Source organism: Emys orbicularis, chromosome 20 (assembly GCF_028017835.1).
Source record: "Emys orbicularis isolate rEmyOrb1 chromosome 20, rEmyOrb1.hap1, whole genome shotgun sequence".
Lineage (NCBI taxonomy): Eukaryota > Metazoa > Chordata > Testudines > Emydidae > Emys > Emys orbicularis.
The window spans coordinates 8,786,400-8,809,249 of record NC_088702.1 but is presented as its reverse complement, the minus strand read 5'-3'; the positions used below and the strand labels follow the sequence as shown (position 1 = coordinate 8,809,249).

The 22,850-nt window shown below is 58.1% G+C and overlaps 1 protein-coding gene across 2 annotated transcripts; it reads right to left on the bottom strand.

The window, feature by feature from the left end:
- Positions 1-369: 369 nt before the first annotated feature.
- On the bottom strand, positions 370-22,769 carry TMOD4 (tropomodulin 4). Of its 2 annotated transcripts, none has more exons than XM_065419855.1 (10): positions 22,557-22,769; positions 16,817-16,992; positions 16,216-16,372; positions 12,387-12,509; positions 9,711-9,800; positions 9,107-9,237; positions 4,922-5,029; positions 3,327-3,470; positions 1,386-1,530; positions 370-675 (listed from the first exon to the last, which is right to left on the bottom strand). In XM_065419855.1, the coding sequence occupies exons 2-10, from the start codon at positions 16,937-16,939 to the stop codon at positions 653-655; spliced, it is 1,044 nt and encodes a 347-aa protein (XP_065275927.1). In that variant the 5' UTR covers positions 16,940-16,992; positions 22,557-22,769; the 3' UTR covers positions 370-652. The 2 variants fall into 2 exon arrangements, with proteins under 2 accessions (XP_065275927.1, XP_065275926.1); XM_065419854.1 differs by lacking the exon at positions 22,557-22,769 and adding an exon at positions 21,079-21,209.
- Positions 22,770-22,850: the final 81 nt, after the last annotated feature.

Here is a 22,850-nt window from a genome sequence, read left to right as displayed (position 1 = left end):
CACCACTGTAAGGAATGTAAGGGCTGGAGGCTGTGGGGGAGAGAGGGGAGGGGTGCAGGGTGGGGAGGGGGAGGCTCCAGGGGCAAAGGAGGGAGGTGCAGGCGGTGGGGGCGAATCCAGGAGCAGGGGGCCACTCTCCGGAGTGGGGAGCTGGGAGACTAGTGGGCAAATGGACTGATCTGTGGCTTGGCCAGCTCAGCTCTGTTGGCCCCGCGGGGCAGGGGCTGGCCCTGCTGCAGCCCGGGGTGCGGGGGGGGAAGGAAGTGCCCTTTCTCTGAAGCAGCTGGGACTGGCCCCTGGGAGGAGGAGGCTCCCGGCCCTACAGCGTGCTGGTCCCCGCGCCCCCATCCCAGTGCTTGAGCCTGGGCCCTCTGTCCACATGGTGATCTCTTTATTTACGGTGAGAACCAAAATACTCGCTTCAATTCTCTTCCTAGGAACGAGTAACCTGAGCCGGGGACTCCAAGTGCTAGATGGGGCGGGAGAGGGGCGGGGGGCCGACAGCTGAGGGCCGGCTCCAGGAAATCTACAAAAAGAACAAAAAGCTCCGCTTTGCTTTGCGCTGGAGGCAGAGCCCTGGCCGCGGGGCACCATGGCTTCGAGGCACGGAGAGGCGTTAAAGACACAGGCTGGCTTGCGGCGGCGCCGGGCATTATGTCTTCCTCTGCTTGCGACCTGTGGGGCAGACACAGCAAGGGGGTCGGTGGGGCAGAGCTGAGCCCAGAGGCCCCCTACCCCACCCTCTGTAAATCGACCAGTACCAACCTCCCTGAACCTTCTCCCGCCTCCCCAGATTTAGCTCCGGCCCATCCCGGAGACAAACAGGAAGAAAATGCCCCTGGGCGGTTTAGGACAGGAAGTGAAGAGGCTGAGATCCATCAGGAACGGGCGGCCCAGTGGGATGGTCTGTGGGGGTGTTACCGCTCCCGGGGTCTTAATCCCCCTGTCCTGGGTGAAGTCCAGGGCCCGCTCTCCCATTCTGACCTCTCACACCCCCACTGCAGGTTCAGCCGGCTGGAGGAGCCTTCACTTCCTGTCCTAACCAGCAGCACATGGAATGACACCAGGGGCGGGGAATTGAACCATAAACCACCACATCCAAATGCACAGGTCTCGGCTGCTTAAGCTAAAGAACCGGCACCATTAACGCCACCCTCGGACCGGCTCTGTCTGGCCTAGCCGCTAGCGGGGAGCAGCATCGTACAGTCACCCCAGAGCAGAGCGCACCAGACCTCAGGCCGTCCGCAGAGCCGCATCATCTGGGGCGAGGGGACCTATTGTAAATCCAAGGGGGCTCAGGCTCACAGAGCCGCTGCAGTGGGGCCGGGGAGGGGGTCGAGCCGTCGGTCTGTCCCCTCCCCACCCTTCCCCGACCCGCTACTTACGCAGCTCGTTGTTCTTGCTGATGGCAATGGAGGCTCTGGCCCTTGGTCCCTGCTGCGTGAAGTGGTACCCGAAGCGCATGATGGAGGGGCACTTCTCCAGCATGGCGGCCATCTCCATCTCCACCGAGTCCCCCAGCCGCTGAGACTGTGGGGGGAGGAACGGCAGCCTCGGTGGGTACCACCGCCCGGCTGAGCTTAGCTCTGCTCCCACCTTCCCCCAGGCTGCCCACCAGCCTCCCCAGCCTCCCAACTGGCCTGCCCGACACGGGCTGCACCAGCCCTGGTGTGGGGCATGGCCCTGGGAACCTGATTGCAGGCCTGGGTAGCCTTGGAAACAACCCCCCGGCCCCGCCGCCCATAGCCCCCAGGGCCCAGCCGGCCCTTGGTCTTTCTGCAGAGACTGCCAGGCGGCTGGGAGCTGGCCTGACAGCTGCCAGACTCATCTCACACCAGCTGCTGGGGGGTGACTACAAAGCAGGGCCGGCCCCTAGGGTGAGAGGCCTCGTCTCCTGTTACTCACCCCCGGGAAACCGGGGATTGTTGTGGACGGACACCGGCCTCCGGGAGACCTTGTCAGTAAACTGGAGGCTGCATTTCAGGCTCAGGCGGTGCTTAGGGTCCCGCCAGGCGGGCGCCCAGGCCTCCAGGACATGTCCCAGCCTCGGCACCTGTGCTAGCCCGGGACCTGCGCCTGGACTGGCTCCCTGGTCTCTTGCAGAGGGGGCCCGAGGATGGTAGCCTGGAGCAAAAGGATCAAGCCATTGTTTCTCTCTCTCTGTGTGCAGGGAAGGCTGAGCGGTCGTCAGGCCGGGTCCCTTGCCCGTGGGGTTCGGAGCCAGGAGCAGCTTTGGGCAGGCCAGGGCAGTGCTCGCGTGGCAGCATGATGCCGGGGCAGGCGAGGCGAGCAGAACTGTCCATCCTGCCAAGCTCCCTGCCGCTGGGATCTAACGGGGTCGGGGTTCGCCAGGGCCTGTGGCCCAGCGTGGGGCCCACCCCAGGCCTGACAGCTCTGGGCAGATGGCTGGTTGGTCCCAATTGCATCCTCCACCGATCCCTCGCTCTGGATCCAGATACCTGGCCCAAGCATCTGGCTGTCCTGAGTAACCGAGGCCTATTGGAGTCACCCAAAGCCTTTCCATTCACTTCATGGGGCCTCTCCTTACCCCACCCACAGCCCATGGCTGCAAGGCGCTGCGCCCCCTGCTCCATGTACTCACGGGGTGCAGTGCGAGCTCCACCCCTCCCCGGATCAGGCCCTTGCCAGCAGAGATCATCATTAATAATTAGCCTCTGTCTACAAATGTGACTCCTCGTAACCCCCAGACAGATAAGGGAGTGTTAGAACAATACCTGGCCCTTGGCTAGGGAAAGTGGTCAACGCCCCTTACAAACCTGGGTTGCATTATCCCTGTTTTACCTGGGGGAAACTGAGGCACAGAATGGCCAGCTTCCTTGTCACAGGGTGACTGGATCCTTTAAGGAGAAATGGGACCAGCCCTGGCTGTGTCATAATTAGCAGCCTCCTAGCCTGAGGGGGCAGGACTAACTAAACACCTGGACCTCATAAAAACTTGGGTGAGGGGAAACTGAGGCAGGGATGCTGCAGAGCCATCCCAGGCCACAAGGGGGCACTCAGAGGCACCCACCCTGTCATACTCTTATTAGAATCAATTGCCAAATTCCCGCTGACGTCAATGGGGCCAGGATTTGAAACCCCATGTGCCCACAGAAGCTGAGCTGGGATTAATACTGAGGGGTTTCCAGCTCACAGGTCGGTCTCCCAGCCACCGACGACATCCAACGTCCGTTCGCCCCACCTCTCGCTTCCCGCCCACCCGTCAGATGACGCCTGGACTCGCTTGCCCTTCCGGTGCCACGCCCCCACCAAGCTGCGTCTCGCACCCCGCCCCGGTGCTCCCTGGCAGCTGGGCACGGCCGTACCTGGTTATCCACCTTGAGCTCGGCCAGCGCGGTGTTCTGCTGCACGCCCTTGATGACAGCCATCATCCCGGCACTAGTGATGAAATTGGATTCGATGTTGAGGCTCTCAAGTGTCTTGTTCTCCTTCAGCATCTCGGCCACGGCCTGTGGGAGTCCCAGACCAGAGTCAGTCGCATCGACCTCTCACAGCCTGCAAGCAGGGTTTGCTGTGGTGACATCCTCCCCACACGGCCCCCCGTACAGAACACGAAGCTAAAAGGTCGCTGGCCCCCACATAAGGGCCTCCAAGGTAGACACCATCCTCAGGACGCTGTCTGGATGGAAGTCAAGGCTGGTAGTTACCGGGGACGCTGTTGAGCGACATGAGACACAGCCACCCTCTCAGCTCTCGCTGGCTAAGGGACAGCGTGTGTACACGCAGCTCCAGCCAAGCCAGGTTTACGGCATGGTCCCAGAGCCCCAGGCTGAGATTGGGGAAGGGGGGTTCGGTTCTGAGCTGAAAAGTCTACCCAGGGCCTGTCAGCACAGCTGCCACTGTGACCATCTGGCCCGACCGGCTTCACACAACCCAGAGAACCTCCCCAAAACAAGGCCATGAGAGAGCTGTGAGAGAAACATCCCGGCTGCCTTGAAATCCACCGAGACCCTTGGGAAATTGTTCCCAATAGTTAATTACCCTCACCTGCGACCCAGAGGCCTTGAAATAACCCCCAGCTCTTCCCTATTGCGCTGCATCCACGGATCTCCAAAGGGAGGCAAGCATCATCGCCCTCATTTTACAGATGGGGAAACTGAGTCACAAGGTGGCGAAGTGACATGGCCGAGGTCACCCAGTGGCAACAGAACCCCGGACTCCAAGGCCAGGGCCCTACGCACTGGACCACACTGGGATCGCTAGTGGTAGCTAATGGTAATTGCTCCTCAGCTGTAGCTTGTCTTCTAGTCTGGTTCTTACACGGCCTGGTCACCTGGGCTCCCTCCAGAGAGTGCGTTAAGCGTCGTGCCTAACATCTGTCCCGGGTGGTTCTTTGCTTGACAAGCTGAGGGGCTGTGACTGAAGACCCCATTCAGCAGAGCACCGAAGCCCAAGCGTAAACCCCCCTGATTGTGTCTACGCTGCGACAGGGAGGCGACGTACCTGAGATCTAGCTAGATCAAAGCTAGCGCAAGTCAAAATAGCAGGGAAGCTGCTTGGGCTAGACCTGCCCACCCCGGCCCCTGGGGATGGGCACAAGCAGCTAGCCCCTGCCACCGCCTGGGTTGCTGGAGTGTCACCGTTATGTTACTGGAGCTCGCTAGATCAACCAGGCACGGGGCACGTCTACACATGCTGAAGTCACACCTCCAGACTGCAGTATAGATGTATCCACTGAGCTCAACGGGACCTACACTGGTGCTTAAGGGCTTGGCTGAATCCAGCCGGGGCTTAAGTCTCCAGCCAGGGAAAATTCTCCCCGTCGGGGAAGCTGTTTCCCTCTGGGAGAGTCAGACTCCCCGGCGATTCCGGTGCCAGCTACGGCTTGTCAAAGCTTGGGGGGGAACGGCAAATGGAGACGCTCCAAGCGGCTCCGTCTGTCGGGAGCTGCAGGGCTTACCTTGGCCACGGGGTCGTTGCTCCGAGTCGCCACCAAGCTCAGCTTCTTCACGTGGGTGTTGGTTTTCATGGCTTCGCAGATTTCCTTCAGTTTCGGGATGGGAATGTCCTGCAGGAGGAGAGAGTAAGAAAACGGGAGCCTTCACAGGTTTGTCTCACATCACAATGGAGGGATGGACAGAGGGATGAGGTAGGTGGGTGGGTTGATGGGATGGGGGACGGAGGGATGAGGTGGATGAGATAGATGGATGGGCGGATGGAGGGAGGGATAGGGTGGGGTGGATAAGGTAGAGAGATGGATCAATGGGGTAGATGGACGAGGGGATGGAGGAATAGATGGATGGATGGATCAAAGGGGTAGATAGATGATGAAGTAGATGGATGGATCCAAGGGTGTGATGCTGTATGGAATCTGGGGGACACTTTAGGATATTATGAATATCAATATTGTAAAATTGTAATGAGTTATGCCAGATATGCAGATATGCAGATATGTCAGGTATAACTTGCCAGATGTGATCATCTCGTTTCTGTGTTTGTATCACCTTTGTATTATGAGTTATGGATATGTAGGTATGTCTGTATTTCAAATTTGCGCTATGCTTCCTCCGGGTGACACCCCCAGACAGTTTGGCATCAGCACTGGCTAGCCTGCTTGATGGCCCATTAAGGACCATCAGCTACACAACTGACCCATTGAGAGAAGGCAGAGGATACACCTTATCACTCAGCACAGAAGGCATGGGCATGCTTATGGACAGAAAAGGCTTCCAAGCCATGTGTTGGGCAGCTTGTGTTGGAAACAAAGGAAGCACAGGCCGCATGGCAAAAGACTATCAAAGGCAGCTGCATCTTCTCCATTTTGTCTTCATTCCTGCTTCTTACCTCTGGAGGAACCTTTCTATAAAGGAACTCTGACAATGGACTGAATGACCCATCCCAGCTGTGGGTGTGTTCCAGAGGGACTTTCAAGCCAGCAAACTCACCAATACTGCTAGGAACCTGATATATCAGGGGTTCTCAAACTGGGGGTCGGGACCCCTCAGGGGGTCACAAGGTTATTCCATGGGGGGTCGCGAGCTGTCACCACCCCAAACCCTGCTTTGCCTCCAGCATTTATAATGGTGTTAAATATATAAAAAAATGTTTTTAATTTATAAGGGGGGGTCGCACTCAGAGGCTTGCTAAGTGAAAGGGCATCAGTTTGAGAACTACTGTGATATATGGACTTTGAAGTCTTTGTATGTATGTGACTGTTTTACCATTTAACATCTCTCTTCTTGTTCTTTCTTTTTCTTTATAATAAACCTTTAGTTTTAGATACTAAAAGATTGGCCGGCAGCGTGGTATTTTGGGTAAGATCCAAACCTATACTTACCTGGTCAAGTGGCTGACCCTTTGGGCTCAGAAGAACATTTTGTATTGGTGAGCAGAGTTTTTAAATAACTTCTCACTGTACTGGACCCAGGTGCTGATTGGGAGCCAGAGAACTGGAATGCAATAAAGGTGGCTGGGTGATTTCTTTTTTTGCTTCTTGATAACCAGTGTGGGGGATCAGAAGCACAGTCTGTGACTGGTTGGGGAGTTTAACTTCAGTGTTACCCACCAGTCTTGGAAGTATCTGCTCTCCCTTTTGCAGCCAGCCCTGACCTTGGCATTTCCAGAGAGGGTGGCCCCAGGCAACCTGGGTCACAAAGGGGTAGATAGATGATGGAGTAGATGGATGGATCAAAGTAGTACACAGGTAGATAGATGTAGATGGATCAAGGAATGGATGGAAGGAAGGGCTAAACAGATGGAGGTAAATGGATATCAGGTGGGTGGATCGAAGGGGTAGATAGATGGAGGGAGGTGGATATCAGGTGTGTGGAATGAAGGGGTAGATAGATGGAGGGAGGTGGATATCAGGTGTGTGGAATGAAGGGGTAGATAGATGGAGGGAGGTGGATATCGGGTGGGCGGATCGAAGGGGTAGATAGATGGAGGGAGGTGGATATCGGGTGGGCGGATCGAAGGGGTAGATAGATGGAGGGAGGTGGATATCGGGTGGGCGGATCGAAGGGGTAGATAGATGGAGGGAGGTGGATATCGGGTGGGCGGATCGAAGGGGTAGATAGATGGAGGGAGGTGGATATCGGGTGGGCGGATCGAAGGGGTAGATAGATGGAGGGAGGTGGATATCGGGTGGGCGGATCGAAGGGGTAGATAGATGGAGGGAGGTGGATATCGGGTGGGCGGATCGAAGGGGTAGATAGATGGAGGGAGGTGGATATCGGGTGGGCGGATCGAAGGGGTAGATAGATGGAGGGAGGTGGATATCGGGTGGGCGGATCGAAGGGGTAGATAGATGGAGGGAGGTGGATATCGGGTGGGCGGATCGAAGGGGTAGATAGATGGAGGGAGGTGGATATCGGGTGGGCGGATCGAAGGGGTAGATAGATGGAGGGAGGTGGATATCGGGTGGGCGGATCGAAGGGGTAGATAGATGGAGGGAGGTGGATATCGGGTGGGCGGATCGAAGGGGTAGATAGATGGAGGGAGGTGGATATCGGGTGGGCGGATCGAAGGGGTAGATAGATGGAGGGAGGTGGATATCGGGTGGGCGGATCGAAGGGGTAGATAGATGGAGGGAGGTGGATATCGGGTGGGCGGATCGAAGGGGTAGATAGATGGAGGGAGGTGGATATCGGGTGGGCGGATCGAAGGGGTAGATAGATGGAGGGAGGTGGATATCGGGTGGGCGGATCGAAGGGGTAGATAGATGGAGGGAGGTGGATATCGGGTGGGCGGATCGAAGGGGTAGATAGATGGAGGGAGGTGGATATCGGGTGGGCGGATCGAAGGGGTAGATAGATGGAGGGAGGTGGATATCGGGTGGGCGGATCGAAGGGGTAGATAGATGGAGGGAGGTGGATATCGGGTGGGCGGATCGAAGGGGAAGATAGATGGAGGGAGGTGGATATCGGGTGGGCGGATCGAAGGGGTAGATAGATGGAGGGAGGTGGATATCGGGTGGGCGGATCGAAGGGGTAGATAGATGGAGGGAGGTGGATATCGGGTGGGCGGATCGAAGGGGTAGATAGATGGAGGGAGGTGGATATCGGGTGGCGGATCGAAGGGGTAGATAGATGGAGGGAGGTGGATATCGGGTGGGCGGATCGAAGGGGTAGATAGATGGAGGGAGGTGGATATCGGGTGGCGGATCGAAGGGGTAGATAGATGGAGGGAGGTGGATATCGGGTGGGCGGATCGAAGGGGTAGATAGATGGAGGGAGGTGGATATCGGGTGGGCGGATCGAAGGGGTAGATAGATGGAGGGAGGTGGATATCGGGTGGGCGGATCGAAGGGGTAGATAGATGGAGGGAGGTGGATATCGGGTGGGCGGATCGAAGGGGTAGATAGATGGAGGGAGGTGGATATCGGGTGGGCGGATCGAAGGGGTAGATAGATGGAGGGAGGTGGATATCGGGTGGGCGGATCGAAGGGGAAGATAGATGGAGGGAGGTGGATATCGGGTGGGCGGATCGAAGGGGAAGATAGATGGAGGGAGGTGGATATCGGGTGGGCGGATCGAAGGGGAAGATAGATGGAGGGAGGTGGATATCGGGTGGGCGGATCGAAGGGGTAGATAGATGGAGGGAGGTGGATATCGGGTGGGCGGATCGAAGGGGTAGATAGATGGAGGGAGGTGGATATCGGGTGGGCGGATCGAAGGGGTAGATAGATGGAGGGAGGTGGATATCCGGTGGGCGGATCGAAGGGGTAGATAGATGGAGGGAGGTGGATATCTGGTGGGCGGATCGAAGGGGTAGATAGATGGAGGGAGGTGGATATCGGGTGGGCGGATCGAAGGGGTAGATAGATGGAGGGAGGTGGATATCGGGTGGGCGGATCGAAGGGGTAGATAGATGGAGGGAGGTGGATATCGGGTGGGCGGATCGAAGGGGTAGATAGATGGAGGGAGGTGGATATCCGGTGGGCGGATCGAAGGGGTAGATAGATGGAGGGAGGTGGAAATCTATTCCCCGAGGGGCTGAGGTCCTGGCCCCAATGCATCAATGGCCACACTATGATTGACATCAGTGGGACCAGGATTTCACCCCAGGGCTTTGACCAGTCAGATGCCCCCACGGCTTGGGGCTCCCACCCTCTCCCATGCCCCTTGCTTCCCTGGGGGAAGCTAACCTTGATATTGTTCAGGTTGACCTCCTCCAGGTCCTTGTCGTTGCTCTGGATTTTTTTGAGGGTCTCCTCCACATTGGTGGGGTTCGGCGGCTCGTCTGGGACTGGTTTGTACCTATCCGGCTTTACCACGCCTGGTGGGAAACACACACGCACCACCAGGTCGGCAGGGGGAGATTCGCCGACCCAATCCTCTCACGTTCCACCAGGCCCGAACCTCGGCTGGCATCACCCGGCCTCGGAGCCAGGGGAACGCCGCCGATCAGCCGAAGATGCTTCGCTGTGGCTACTCCTGATTTACACCAGGGTAAATGCTGGGAGAATTTGTCCCCCTCTGTTTCCTGACATCTCCTGCCCTGCGTTACTCATAACGATCCAAACAGAGAGGAATTTATAAACCCCATTTCGTTCTCATCCCAGATCTGCTGGTTTCACAGCCCGCGTTTCCTGAGAGCAGGTTCACAGCCCCGCAGCGGGGACAATCCAGACCTAGGGACCCAGGCCTGATGCTCTCCGACAGACTGAGCAACCCCACCGGAGTCAGCTGGTGCGTGGGATGAGCGCAAACCCCACCCTCCCGCCCCGCAGGCCGGTGGAGCTCACTCACTGTTGATGCCTTCGGTGCTGGTGATGTTGCCGCTGCAGATGGCTTCGTAGTACTGCTTGTTGCTCATCAGGGTGTACATCCCCAGAATGGCTGTTGGGGAGGGAACAGCAAACAGACCACGGGGTTTAATAGCAAAGACCGAGAGTCTGAGCTGCAGAGGTACGGGATGGGAGTCGCTGCAGCTCTCTGCTTTCCTGGGCTCACCCTGCACCTGCCTGGCAGAAGGGAACTGCCCAATTTCACTAAGAACAGAAGAACATAAGAATGGCCGTACTGGGTCAGACCAAAGGTCCATCCAGCCCAGTATCCTGTCTACCGACAGTGGTCAATGCCAGATGCCCCAGAGGGAGTGAACCTAACAGGTAATGATCAAGTGATCTCTCTCCTGCCATCCATCTCCACCCTCTGACAAACAGAGGCTAGGGACACCATTCCTTACCCGTCCTGGCTAATAGCCATTAATGGACTTGACCTCCATGAATTTATCCAGTTCTCTTTTAAACGCTGTTATAGTCCTAGCCTTCACAACCTCCTCACGTGAGGAGTTCCACAAGTTGACTGTGCGCTGTGTGAAGAAGAACTTCCTTTTATTTGTTTTAAACCTGCTGCCTATTAATTTCATTTGGTGGCCCCTAGTTCTTGTATTATGGGAATACAATAAACTGCACTAAAGTGACAGTCGGAGTGTTGCTGTTTGCTGTTAAACAGCTACCACCTTGCACCCCAGAGGTGGCTGCATCTCAGCAAAGAGGAAGGGATCCCTGTACAAGCAGCTTCCACATGCCACGCCAGAAGGTGCTGTGTCTCACCACTGAGAGAGTGCTCCCTGTCTAAAATCTTCCACCCCAGAGATGGCAGCATGCACATAGTGGGTGACGATGCCTTTTATAAATAGCTGCCATGTTCCACCCCAGAGGTGGCTGCATGTCAGTGGGTGGGCAAGCAATTCCTGTACATGCAGGGCTCACAAGATGCCCCATGACCCTGGGGATTGACGGCACTTCTCTATTACTGTGGCAGGCCACAGGGCAGCCCAGCGGCCGCACTCACACCCCGACCGCGGCTGGCTGCGGGAGGCCATAGGAAAAGCCCCTAAATGTAATCTCTCACCACATGCCCCACGTATTTTTATTGGCCTAGCATCTCCCCGGCGGGTGTAAGCGGATAGCCCTGGAGCTTGCCTTTCTCGTTTTAGCCACCCGCTGGCTCCCAGCCAGCTCGCTCGCTGCTGAGCTCTGGGAATCCGAGCTCATCATGGCTTGTATGGGCAGGAGCAGTGACATCCCTGAGGCGGCGTGGGGGCAGGGAACCAAAGCTGGGTCCCGGAGCTCGAGCAGGCCGGGCTTTGTGCTCGCTTTACCCCCTTGTCCCTCGACGCCCTCCCACCCCCACCCGGGGAGCTAAGAGGGCTGCTATGTATCGGTGCCAGGCTACGAGCCAGCCTGAATGTATTGGAGCCGCAGGGAGCCCCTTAAAGAAGGCGAGGGCACAAACACCCAGGAGTATATGCACACGCCAGGCCACGCGTGCATATGTGCTCACACCTACGTGGATTCACATAGGTGCATGTGTTCGCACAGGGGCATACAACCATGCAGGTACAACCATCTACATGTACACATGCATACACCAGGCCACAAATGGGTCCACACGCGCACATAAGCTCGTACAAGCATGTATTCACACAGGGGCATACAACCATGCAGACACAGGGGTATATGTACGCACATAGGCACAGGGACAGGCATCACACAGCGCATGGACTCACACAGGGGCACGCAAACACAGGGGCCTATCCACACACCCCCAGATGCATGCATACACTCACATGCATGCATTCACACAGGGACGTGCATACAACACACACAAACCCACCTCTGCCTGCACCACACGCCGAGCTCCCCGGGCATGCTCAGTCTGCACAAGACTGCCCCGTCTGGGCAGGCATTTTCACACACCGCAGACCCCAAACCGCAACATATTCCCCTGCCACTAGCCCCACGGCAGTTACATGCCACACTCGCTAATTACAGGAGCTCTGAGGGGTCAAATCCAGTCCTGGCATAGGTGGCAAGATGCCTGTTGATTTCAGCGGGGGCTGTGCCCACGGGCCTGTCATTTGCTCCCCCTGACCGATCCCACACCCTGCGTCCCCACAGGGATGTTTTAGGGCAGCTGTCCCCAGCTCTAAGCCCTGAGGTTGTTCCTGGTACCCACCCCGGCTCCCCATGATGACGTCCAGGCCCCCTGTGGGGTAGGCGGGACCTGTTCCCTGCTCTCAGCATCTCCCACCCCCTCAAGCGGTCACACATGGCGGATGATGAGCCTGCTACAGCCTTGGCCAACAGCTTCTCCTTTCAGCTCCCGCCACAGAGCTGGTGCTTCATGCTCCAGAGGTCTCTGGGCGTGGGGATTGAACCTATGACCCAACCCGGGGGGCTCAGTATCTCACTAGCTCCATCTGAATCCCGCCCCGGTGCCAGGACCGGGACAACCATAGCTCAGCCCCAGTCACAACACACCCACCCTGGAAATGCCAGCTGCAGCAACGTCAAGCTAGAGCCAGGGCCCCGGGCATTCACCACTAGCACGCAGGCAGGGCACTGCTGCCTCCCGCACCGCCATGGCCCCAAAGCAGACGGGGTTTGCTGCCCCCGAGGGCCCCAAGCCCTTCACCTGCAATGTCGCACATCTCTGCATCGGTGGCATTGGCCAGGGCTTCCTCCAGCTCGGGTTCCAGAGTGATCTGCTCCTCCTTGGGGATCTCCCGCTGGGGGTTCTTTGGGATAAAGGGTTTCCCTGCAGAGAGACAGACTGGGGTTAGCGTCTGGGCTGGAGAGCAGCGAAGGTTAGAACCGTAACATAGCGGCGTATGTGCTCAACTGCCCTCTGCTGCATGGAATCAGGCATGTGTGTCATATGCCCTATACTGCCAGCAGCCAGTGGAGATTCTCCTGCAGCTCACGTGGCAGGAGCCTGGACTTTTGGAGTAGGAAGATGTGGTTTCTATTGCCCCTGCCGCCACGAGGTTATAAGTAGCAGCCTGTTGATGCCAAGAAGCCATCGACTGGTGACGGCATCTTCGATTCCCACAGTGCCTTCTGCCCTGGAGTGCTTGCTTCCCCCAGCGCCGGAGCAGGAATTGCCGTCCCAGATCAGACGGGTGGTGCACAAATGCAGCCACCTCTGGGGCAGAACGCTGTAGCTGTTTAACAGCCACACGAGGTCAGGACAGGAAGCAAAGGAGAATCCAACTGAAAGGCCGGGGCAGCGCTGAGTGACAGAATGTAAGAGTGCGGCCGATCCTTTTGACAGCCCCGCAGGGAGTTCTGGCCTCAGCTCTGTAAAATTCCTGTGACTCATTCGCTCCAGCCCCTTCACAGCCGGGAGCACGTGCCAGCCCCCAGGGCTAGAGATTATCAGGGTGTGTATCGCAGAGTCCCAGCCCCACCATACACACACACACACACAGCAAGGCGAGGGCCCCTGCCCCAAGGAGCTGCCAGTCTAAGTCAAGAGACAACAGGTGCAGACAGACAGACGGGGGAGCACCAGGGGACAGATGGTCCTGATCAGCACAGAGGTGGAGAGAAGGTAGCACCCTGGATTGAACCCGGGAGGGCTGGGCTGGGTGCTGGCAGCGGCGTGAGATCCCACATCAGTTAGATCAGGACCGGCCCGATACGCCGTTCTCGATGCTGCCTTCCCGTGGAATAGCCTCCGGCCTCACCCACAAAGAGCTCAGTGGCCCAGCAGCTCTGGAAGACCCAAAATCCGAGGACCATGGTTGCCAGCTCCTCAGGCCCAGGGGAGCTTTCTACCATCTGTGCAGCAGATAGGGCTTCCTCGGGGGCTGGTCCCAGACTGGGGCATGAACTCCCCCAGGACTGTCTCTTCCCAGCCTTCCACCCCTCCCGCCCCCCCCCGGTCTGCTTCTCTGCCCAGCCCTTCTCCAACACCACACAGCAACACCACCAAAACACTCCCCCTGGTGAGAGAACAAGCCACACGTGGCAGGGGTCAGTCACGTGGCTTAATGCACGCCTGGAAGGTGCTCGCAGGCCACGGTCACGGGGCAGGATGGGAAACTGCATAGACTAGGAGGTCCTGCACTGGACAGGGGCCAGAGGAAGGTTGGGGGAGATGGAGCAGAGCAAAGTGCTTTTCTGATGTGACCAACCAGCCTGGAAGCGCCTCGGGGCTCTTAGCTTCAGGGGAAACCAGCCACTGTCAGACACCTGATTTTCAGGATGCTGCAGCAGCAATGGCTCCAGGCACCTCCTGCCTAGCTGGGGCACTGGGGGCAGTGTCACCCTGGCCTGGGTTTCATTTCACGGGTGCATCGTGGCAGGTTCTGATGCCGCACGTCCCTCCAGGGCGGCACAGAGCCCACCACAAGAGACGCTGTGTAGCTGACTAGCTGGCCCGGCTCCCTGGGCTCGCAGCCTAGCAGTGCCAGCACCTGCTTGTGATCATGCGCCGGAGGGGAAGCGGGGAGTTCATGGGCCATCAGGTGGCCAGGGGCTATGGACAGGACATGTGGAGCCCATGCACTGGGGCCGATCCCAGTCACTCTGCGCCTGCGCTTGGAGCAGGATTGGGGTGCGGGGTGGCCTTTGCTCTCCCTGGATTCTGGGTTGGTGCCGGGTCCTGCCTGGCACCCAGGGTAAGGTGGAGCGGCCCGGGGTCCCAGTGGGCCCTGGGGAGAAAATAATAGGCACAGTGCAGTGCCGCACGCCCGCCCCACCCTGTATGGACCCTGGGGAGCAGAGAATGGCCACAGCACAGGGTGCTACAGCCACAGCCCCGATCTACCCCCTGCAGCGGGGGTAGGAGCAGGGTGGGCACAGGGCCCTCATGCCAGCTGCACACTGGCTGGGGAGGCCCCGGCACAGGGAGGATTTTCAGGGGCACCGTTTCCAACCACACCCAGGCCACAGCAGCACAGGGGGCGTGAACGCACCAGAACCAGGCCTGCTGCCTCCACCTGCGTCACGGGGGTTCCACAGTGAGCGGCTCCTGTCCTGCCAGCCGAGCGAGGCGGGAGGATCCCCTCCCCACGGGGTGCCGTCGGAGAGCCCTGCTTCCCAGCCGCCCCCCAGCTCAGCCTGACGCTCCCAGCGAGCCCAGCTCCCTCGCAGCCAGAGGCAGATTTAGAGCTCAGCCGTGCCCAGGAGCCAGGCAGGCGACCCGGCATCTCCCAAGGACTCTGTCTCTGCCCCAGGGCCCCGCGCTCCCAGGGCCCCGGGCGGATCTTTTAGCATCACGATCTCCGTGGGGTTGGGAGGATTTTCGTTATGATTTGTCCAATGTGGCAGAAGACGTCCCCTGATTGGCAGCTCCCGGGCATTCACAGGATGGGCAGAGCCTGGACTTAGCTTCCTCCTACGCTGCCCCCTGTGGGGACCCCTCTGGGGCCAGAGAGCAGCTCAGCCTCCGTGGCCCATTCCCTCCTGGGCCTCCCTGGTGAGTCTCCCAGGTGTTGGGGTCACCAGGTGGATCCCAGGCCCCGCGGATGGGGCAGGGGAGTCACTTCCGGCCCCGGCCGCCCTTCGAGCCAAAATGGAAGCCGGTTGCCACAGGAGGCCGTTGGGCTGGGGCCATGGTGACGCCGGGGAATGGACCCTGAGGTGCGCAGCACTGTGGGGGGCGGCTTAGGGGGAGGAGCCTCACAGGAGGGGTCTCCAGTCAGAGAATAGAGCATTGGCCCTTTAGGGTGGCATCCAGAGACCCCAGCTGAGATTGGGGCCCTGCACAGACCCAGAGTGGGAAGCGCTCCCTGCCCTGAAGATCCCAGTCTCAATAGACCAGACAGACTTGGGAGACAAGGGAAACTGAGGCACCGAGAGGGGAAGGGACTTGCCCAAGATCCCCCCGTAGGCCAGTGGGAATAGAACCCAGGTATCCTGAGGCCCAGCCTGGTGCCCACTAGCCCTTGCTGCCTCCCCAGAACCTCAGCAGCTCTGCCCTTGCCCCTGCCCCAAGGAGCTGGCCCCGCCAGTCGCTGCTGGCTCCCCGGGGTTATGGGGAGAGGAGTGGCCAGGCCAAGGTGTGGGTTCCAGGGACAGGACCTGCTGTGCCTGGGCTGGTGGGACCCCAGCTTGGATCGGACGGGACAGCCGAGCAGCTCACCAAGATATTTTGGAGCAGCCGCAGCTCCTGGGCTGAGCTACGTATAATCCTGGGCAGACACTCGGCCAGCAGCACTCAGGGACAGCCCTGCCCACCCCTCAAAGGCCAAGGCAGGGCCCCCAATAGGCCCTGGGCCATTCTCCCTGGCCTGGTCCGCCTGACCCACCACTGCTTGGCCACCCAGAAACACAGGAGGGGGTGTGTCCCCAGGTGCTGCCCCTGCTCTGATGGGGGGCAGCTTGGGCTGTAAGCCCGTCTCCCCCAGTCAGGGGGGCGATCAGGCAAGTGCAAGAGACTGTATCATTTGTGCCAGTGCCGGGTCAGGCTGAGCCAAGCCCCCATGCACACCCCCGCACACACACTACCGTGGTACCTCTCTTCTCGCCGGTGAATGGCACCAGGTCCTCACGCTCCTTTGCCTCCAGCGCCTGCTTCTCCAGGTGCTGCATGAGGGCGTCCCGGTCCAGTGGCCCCGTTGGGCTCTTCTTGGTCTGGTCTCGCTGGCGCATCCCGGCTGGGAGCATCATGTTCTGGAAGAGGGAGGCGGGAAGGGGTCACTGGCGGGACAAGCCCCCCATAGAGATCACCGCCCCCCCGCCCCTGAGGAGGGGCACAAAGCCCTTTGCAAATAGCAATGAATGAAGCCTGGCGCCTATGCCCCATGTTACAGTGGGGAAACTGAGGCACACAGCAGGGGAGTGGTTTACTCAGGAAGCTAGTGCCAGAGCTGGGAATAGAACCCAGGAGTCCTGGCTCCCAGCCCCCTGCTCTAACCACTGAACTGCACTCCCCTCCGACCCACACTGGTCTAAGTTTCGAAGAGTTTTATGACCATCATGGCTATAGGTGAGAGCCAGGGTCAGAGGTGGGGTGGGGACGGGATTGAGGCTTTGAAGCCTGGAGCGCAGAGGTCAGCAACTGCCCCCAAGCTGCAGCGTCACCCCCTTCCTGTGCCAGCCCGGGGGCGGCCTCACCTCGGGATCCATCTCCTGCAGCTCTAGGTCGAGCTGGTCCAGCTCCTCGGGGGAAAGTTCCCTCAGGAGCTTCTCCTCGTCGATGTCCCGGTACTTCTCCAGCTCCATCCGGTAGGACGTCATGGTTCAGCGGCGTCGGAGGCAACCCCTCCTCAGCAACCGAGCAGAGACTTAGCCTGGGTGGGGACACAAACAGATGTGGGCTCTCCTTGCAGCGGGGCATTCATAAGATTCACCCATGGGACTCCCTGCTGCCACACAAGACCTCTGGGTCACTGCCGAGGGACAGGACTGACGTTGACCTCTGGAACTGCCTGCTACAAGATATCAGTGAGATCAGCCCGTGGGACTCCCTGATGTGGGATATTAGCAAGATTAGCCCATGGAACTCCCTGCTACCGGATATTAGCGAGGTTAGTCTGTGTAATTCCCTGCCACTCGATATTAGTGAGAATAGCCCATGGGACTCCCTGATGTGGGATATTAGCAAGATTAGCCCATGGAACTCCCTGCTACCGGATATTAGCGAGGTTAGTCTGTGTAATTCCCTGCCACTCGATATTAGTGAGATTAGCCCATGGGACTCCCTGCCACTGAATATTAGTGAGACTAGACAGTGCAACTCTCTGTCATTGGCTATTAATCAGGTTAGCCCGCGGGACTGCCTGCCATTGGATATTAGTCAGATTGCTCCATGGAACTCCCAGCAACTGTATGGTTATTAGGTTAGCCTGTGGGACTCCTTGACACTGGATATTAGTGAGGTTAGCCTGTGGAACTCACTGCCAGTGGATATTATTGAATTCCCTGGCATCCCGGCAGTCTGAAGACACTGTAGGGTCCAGAGTAGCAGTGGGCAGGAATCCAGCAGCCAGGCCCAGCCAACCTCCTGCCCCTCCCGAGGGGATGGTGCATTAACTGCCCTCATCTCCCACCCCCTCCCCAAAGCCTCAGCACAAGGGCCCCATGGCAGAAATGGTTAAATCAGCCCCTAATCTTCCCCCTCCCTGTCTTCAAACAGCTGCAGTAGCTCAGTGTCCTTATCAGAGACCCAGGACCCGTCCCAGCCCCGCAGCCATCGGCACCAGCCGATAAGGGAGCAAGTCTGAAGCAGACGCGCTGAGCAGGGTGGGAGGATGCAGAGGGTGCCTCTGGAGGGGACCAGAGAGTCCATTGGGGGCCATAGGTCCATGCTGGAAGGGATGGGGATGGAGGTGGTGCTGGGCTAAGGGTGGCAGAGGGAGGGCACCTGCACTGAGATAAGGATGGAGCTGGAGAGGGAATGGACGCCCTGGGGATGGACGGACGGGGCACAGTGGGGCTGCAGGGTGTCGTGCTGGGGGTGGAGGAGGCACCAGGCGTGAGGGGGGTAGGCCAGGGATTGAAGGGGGTTGCTGGGCACAGAAGGGGCGCTGGGGGCGGAACCTAAAGGGCAGATGGAGGGGTGACACAGCCAGCGTCATCCCCCCTTCGACTGATCAAAACTGCCAAGGCAGCTGCTCCAGGAATCTGCCAACCTGGCTGGACACGGGTCAGCCTGGCGCCCAATGTCATGTCCCGTGATGCTCGTTCGGAGAGCGGTGCCAGCTGGCAGCTGTAGAACAGGTGGGACGGCCGCCCCATCCCATCCCCTCCCCGCTGGAGCGGGGTCTGAAACAGGGCAGAGAAACGGGCCTTAAATAAAGTCACTGAGCAAAGTGCTACACGGTGCGGTGGGTTTTCCGGGGCTATCTCGGGGCTCCCACAGGGCTGATAAATCGGAGAGGGGTCAGAGAAGAGCTGCAGGGTGGATTAAAGGATTTGAAAACCTGCTTTACAGCGAGAGACTCCAGGAGCTCAATCTATTTAGCTTAAACAAGAGAAGGCTAAGGTGGGACTTGATCCCAGTCTGTGAGTACCCACATGGGGAACAAGTATTGAATAATAGGCTCTTTACACTAGCAGAGAAAGGCCGAACACGATCCAATGGCTGGAAATTGAAGCTAGCCACATTCAGACGGGAAATAAGGTGCACGTTTTTAACCAGGAGAGTAATTAGCCACTGGAACAATTTCCCAAGGATCATGGTGGATTCTCCATCAGACACCATTTTTTAATCAAGACTGGATGTTTTTCTAACAGCTCTGCTCTGGGAATTCCTTTGGGGCAGGTCTCTGGCCTGTTACAGAGGTGGGATGATCACCATGGTCCCTTCTGGCCTTGGAATCTATGAATCTATGAACTCCAAGGGTAGACAGCCCCATAGTTTCCCGCATCAGTCAAATGGGAGGTGCTCGGAGCTCCTCAGCTGGGAAGCGTCTTAAAGAGTGGGCTTGAGTCGCTTTTACCCTCAGGCATCGGCGGCGACTCCGTGGGTGCTCTGGGGCTGCAGCACCCATGGAAAAAAAACAGGCGGTGTTCAGCACCCCCCGGCAGCCCCGTGGATCAGCTCCTCCCCCACCCAGCCTTCCCACCCGCCAGTGGCCCCGCCAATCAGCTCCTCCCCCTCCCTCCCAGTGCTTGCCGCCCACCATGATCAGCTGTTCAGCAGGTGCGGGGGGGGGGGAAGGGGAAGGGGGGGGGGCAGGAAGAGGCAGAGGTGAGGTTTGGGGGAAGGGGTGGAGTGGGGGCTGGGACTGGGGCAGAGCAGTGGTCAAGCACCCTGCGGGAACTGGGGAAGTCGACACCTATGCCCTCAGCCCGTTTACCCAGCTCTGGCAGTGTAAGGAGAGCGTCTACGTCACCCACTTCAAGCCCTGCGCGTTGCTGCCTGTTGCTTGTAAGCTCATTGGCACAGGGCCCAGCCCCCACGGTGATGGGCACTCTGACTACCTAAGCAGACAGGACTGGCCAGGGCATAGGGATAACGTTGAATTAGAAGGGGCCACAGGGCCACAAGGAGGGATTCTGATCTCACACCACAGTCTTCAATGCCGTTGCTCTCGATTTACCAGCATACGGGCGATCAGAACCAAACCTACAGCCGCTAAGGCCAGACGGAGTCACTCTGATCGGTTAGTCTGACCTCCTATCTAACACAGGTCACAGACAGCCACCCAGGGGTACCTGCCACAGAGGGAATTATTTATATTATTACCCGTTAGCATGTTAAAGCAGCAGCAGCCAGACACCAGCTCAGGTCGAAAAAGCCTTTCTAACAGCCCCTGTGGCCACGCTGCTCCCGACTCCACCTGACCTTGCTCTGCTGAGATCACAGCGGCCAGGTGCTCACATGTAGCCGCAGCCTTACCGGGGTTAAGCTGGCTTCCGACTACAAAGCAAGGGCACAATGTCCTGCAGGGCTCTGGGAATCTGGCAATAGCCCTTTGGCCTTTCCCCAGGGCAAAACCTGACTGTCCTCTTGTTTTATTCCAAACAATTCAGTCTGCGGTTGTGCCACCGGGCACTGGGGTCCAGCTAGGTTTCAGAGGCTGAGTAGAGGCAAGCTGGGTTGGGAAGTTGGATAGGAGACCTCCGAGCGCCACCCACCCAGATCTGCAGGAAGCAATGCTGGAGGATTCGATAGGTGGTGCTCTCCTTACTGGGTCAGCACAGGGCACTAGGGAGGGCTGCGTGGCAGGTGTAACACACACAAGCCCCCGTCACTAAAGATCCCCTAGTGCTTGTTAGCCCGAGTCCCAGCCAAATTCCAGCCTGGGAATTGCGATGTTGCCTACCTAATATTCCTCCTGCAGTTACGGTACTCGGGCCCTGTCCTAAACGATTATAACAGCTGCTGCAGCCCTCCCCAGAGGTGGCCACATTTGAGCACTAGTCAAACCAACCCGTACGGGTCTATAACATTTACCCAGCGCTCTGGGCTACGAAGCACTGTAGGAGCATCCATGTCGTAGCCCTGTCGTGCTTTTTATATTCTTTTGGTGGGGGGAAAGCAGGCCCAGTTGCCGAAACCCATCCTCCATCAGGATCGTGCATGGAGCCATGATAGGAGACAAAGCTGTTTACCCGGAGGGTCAAGTACAAGAGCAGATGTCCCAGGCAGAGAAGGCCTCTCAACACACTAGGAAAAGGTCCCTTCACCTACCTACAAGAGGAACACGTGCCCTACAGCCCAGAAAAGCAGGCACTGATCCCACATGGGCAGCCCCTCCCCTCCAACGCAAGCCAGAGGTGAGAATCCAGAGCCCAACGAGCAATGGCCGAAGAGGGCAAGCCAGCCCCGCGCCCCTTCAGCGAGCCACTTAGAATATTAGCTTTGTGGTTAGATCAGCCTTGTGCCCCATGGAGAAATCTACCGCCCGGGAGCAGGGCTTCCAGCTTACCTTCCCCTGGCAGTCCAGGACGCTGCCTTTCCAGGCTGGGCGAAAGTAGCAGCAGCGCAGTGCTGAGGCAAGGGATACCGCCAGTGAAGTGTGTGAGATCAGCATTTTATTATTTTAGCTCCAGCCGGGCAAAGGGGAGGGTGGGGGAGCGAGATCACATAGACAGGCTGGTTATCAATCACTCCAACTGCCCAGCCCGTTTTCCCAGAGCCCTGCAGACCCCCAGTGGTCAAATGCCAGAATTGCCACTTGAAGGGGGCAGCTCTCGGTTGCCCGTTTTGCTTTGCAGGTGGGGAGGGCATGAGATGAGGCCTTAGCAGCAGGAAGGGCTCCTGCCGATCAGAGCCAGCCACACAGGCATCCTGGCAGAGCTGAGAAGAGAGGACCCCTCTCACTCCAGATCCCACGCAACCGCACTGGGAATCCTGGCTTTAGCTCAGGATCAGACACGGCCTGGATCAGACAAGCGGATGAGACTGAGAGCTCTGTGAGGCAGCGATCGTCTCTTTGATGTGCCCGTACCACACCGAACACAGTGGACTGCTGGTCCGTGCCTGGGGGTCCCAGCTGCTACCATAATACACCTAATAAATAACATGCACCACCCAGCACGATGGGGTCCTGGTCCATGACTGCACCTCCCAGCTGGTACCGTAGTACACCTAATAAAGGTCCCTTCTGGCCTGTAATCTATTAAACTGAATTAGAGAAGAGAAACAGAAGGGAGGTGAGGGGGTGGGGGGCTGATTTATGAGGACAGCTTAATGGAGGTGTGGGGTAAGGAAAGAAGGATGAGCTTGCAGTTAAGGCCCTGGACTGGGACTCTAGAGATCTGGATTCAATTCCCAGCTCTGACTCCCCGTGTTAGCGTGAGACCTCGTGCCTCAGTTTCCCTATCTGTAAAATGGGGATAATGCTAAATCCCTGGGAGGGTCAATACACGACCATAGGCAAAGCATTCAGCTACTTTTGGGACGGGGCTGGATAAGACGCTAGCCAGGCAGAACTAAGCTGTACCCTGTGGGCAGGGGATGGGGCGGGGAGGACAATGATAGCCAGCTGCAAGGAGGAAGAATTGCTTGGGGAATAACTAGGAGCGAGAGAGAGAAATTTAAGCTGAAGCTCAGGAATGGCTTGTTAACAAGGTCTCCGGTGCAGCAGACTCATCCCCCAAGGTGCGGAATCCCCAGGGCCCGAGACATTTAAAACCAGAGTGGAGTAGAGAGGGGGCAGGGATCAAGCTGGCGGTGGATATAGGCAGGAAATCGGAGGGGCTGGGGCAGGGAGGGCGACTGAGGAAATCGCCTTTGGAATGGGGGGTTCTTTTATTTCCCTTCTCTCCTTATTGAAGCAGCTGGGCTGCCGATGCTGCCTGAATAACACGCTGCTCTGGACCTCCCAGGGGTGTTACTGACAACACTTATCAGAGCCCTGCAGGCTGGCCAAGCCACACTAGCAGGAGGCAGACACCAACTAACCTGTCTGCGACACGGAACCGCCTGTACTTCACAGCCCTGCCAAGGCTCCAGGCAGCGCCACAAGTCAGGGTTTCAGCGCAAACCGCTCCTTGCGCCTCTGGCTTTTGCAATGGGAGTGTTACCCTGCCTGCAGTCTCAGCTAGAACCAATTGAACGTCACCTGGTGCCTGACGCTCTCCACTGGCACTGCCCCTGCTGTAGCTGATCAGTGAGAAGGGGATATTAGGCTGCCGCAGAATCCGGCCTCTTTCACCGGCTCCTCCCCTCCCTGCAATGAGCCACACAGTGCAGACA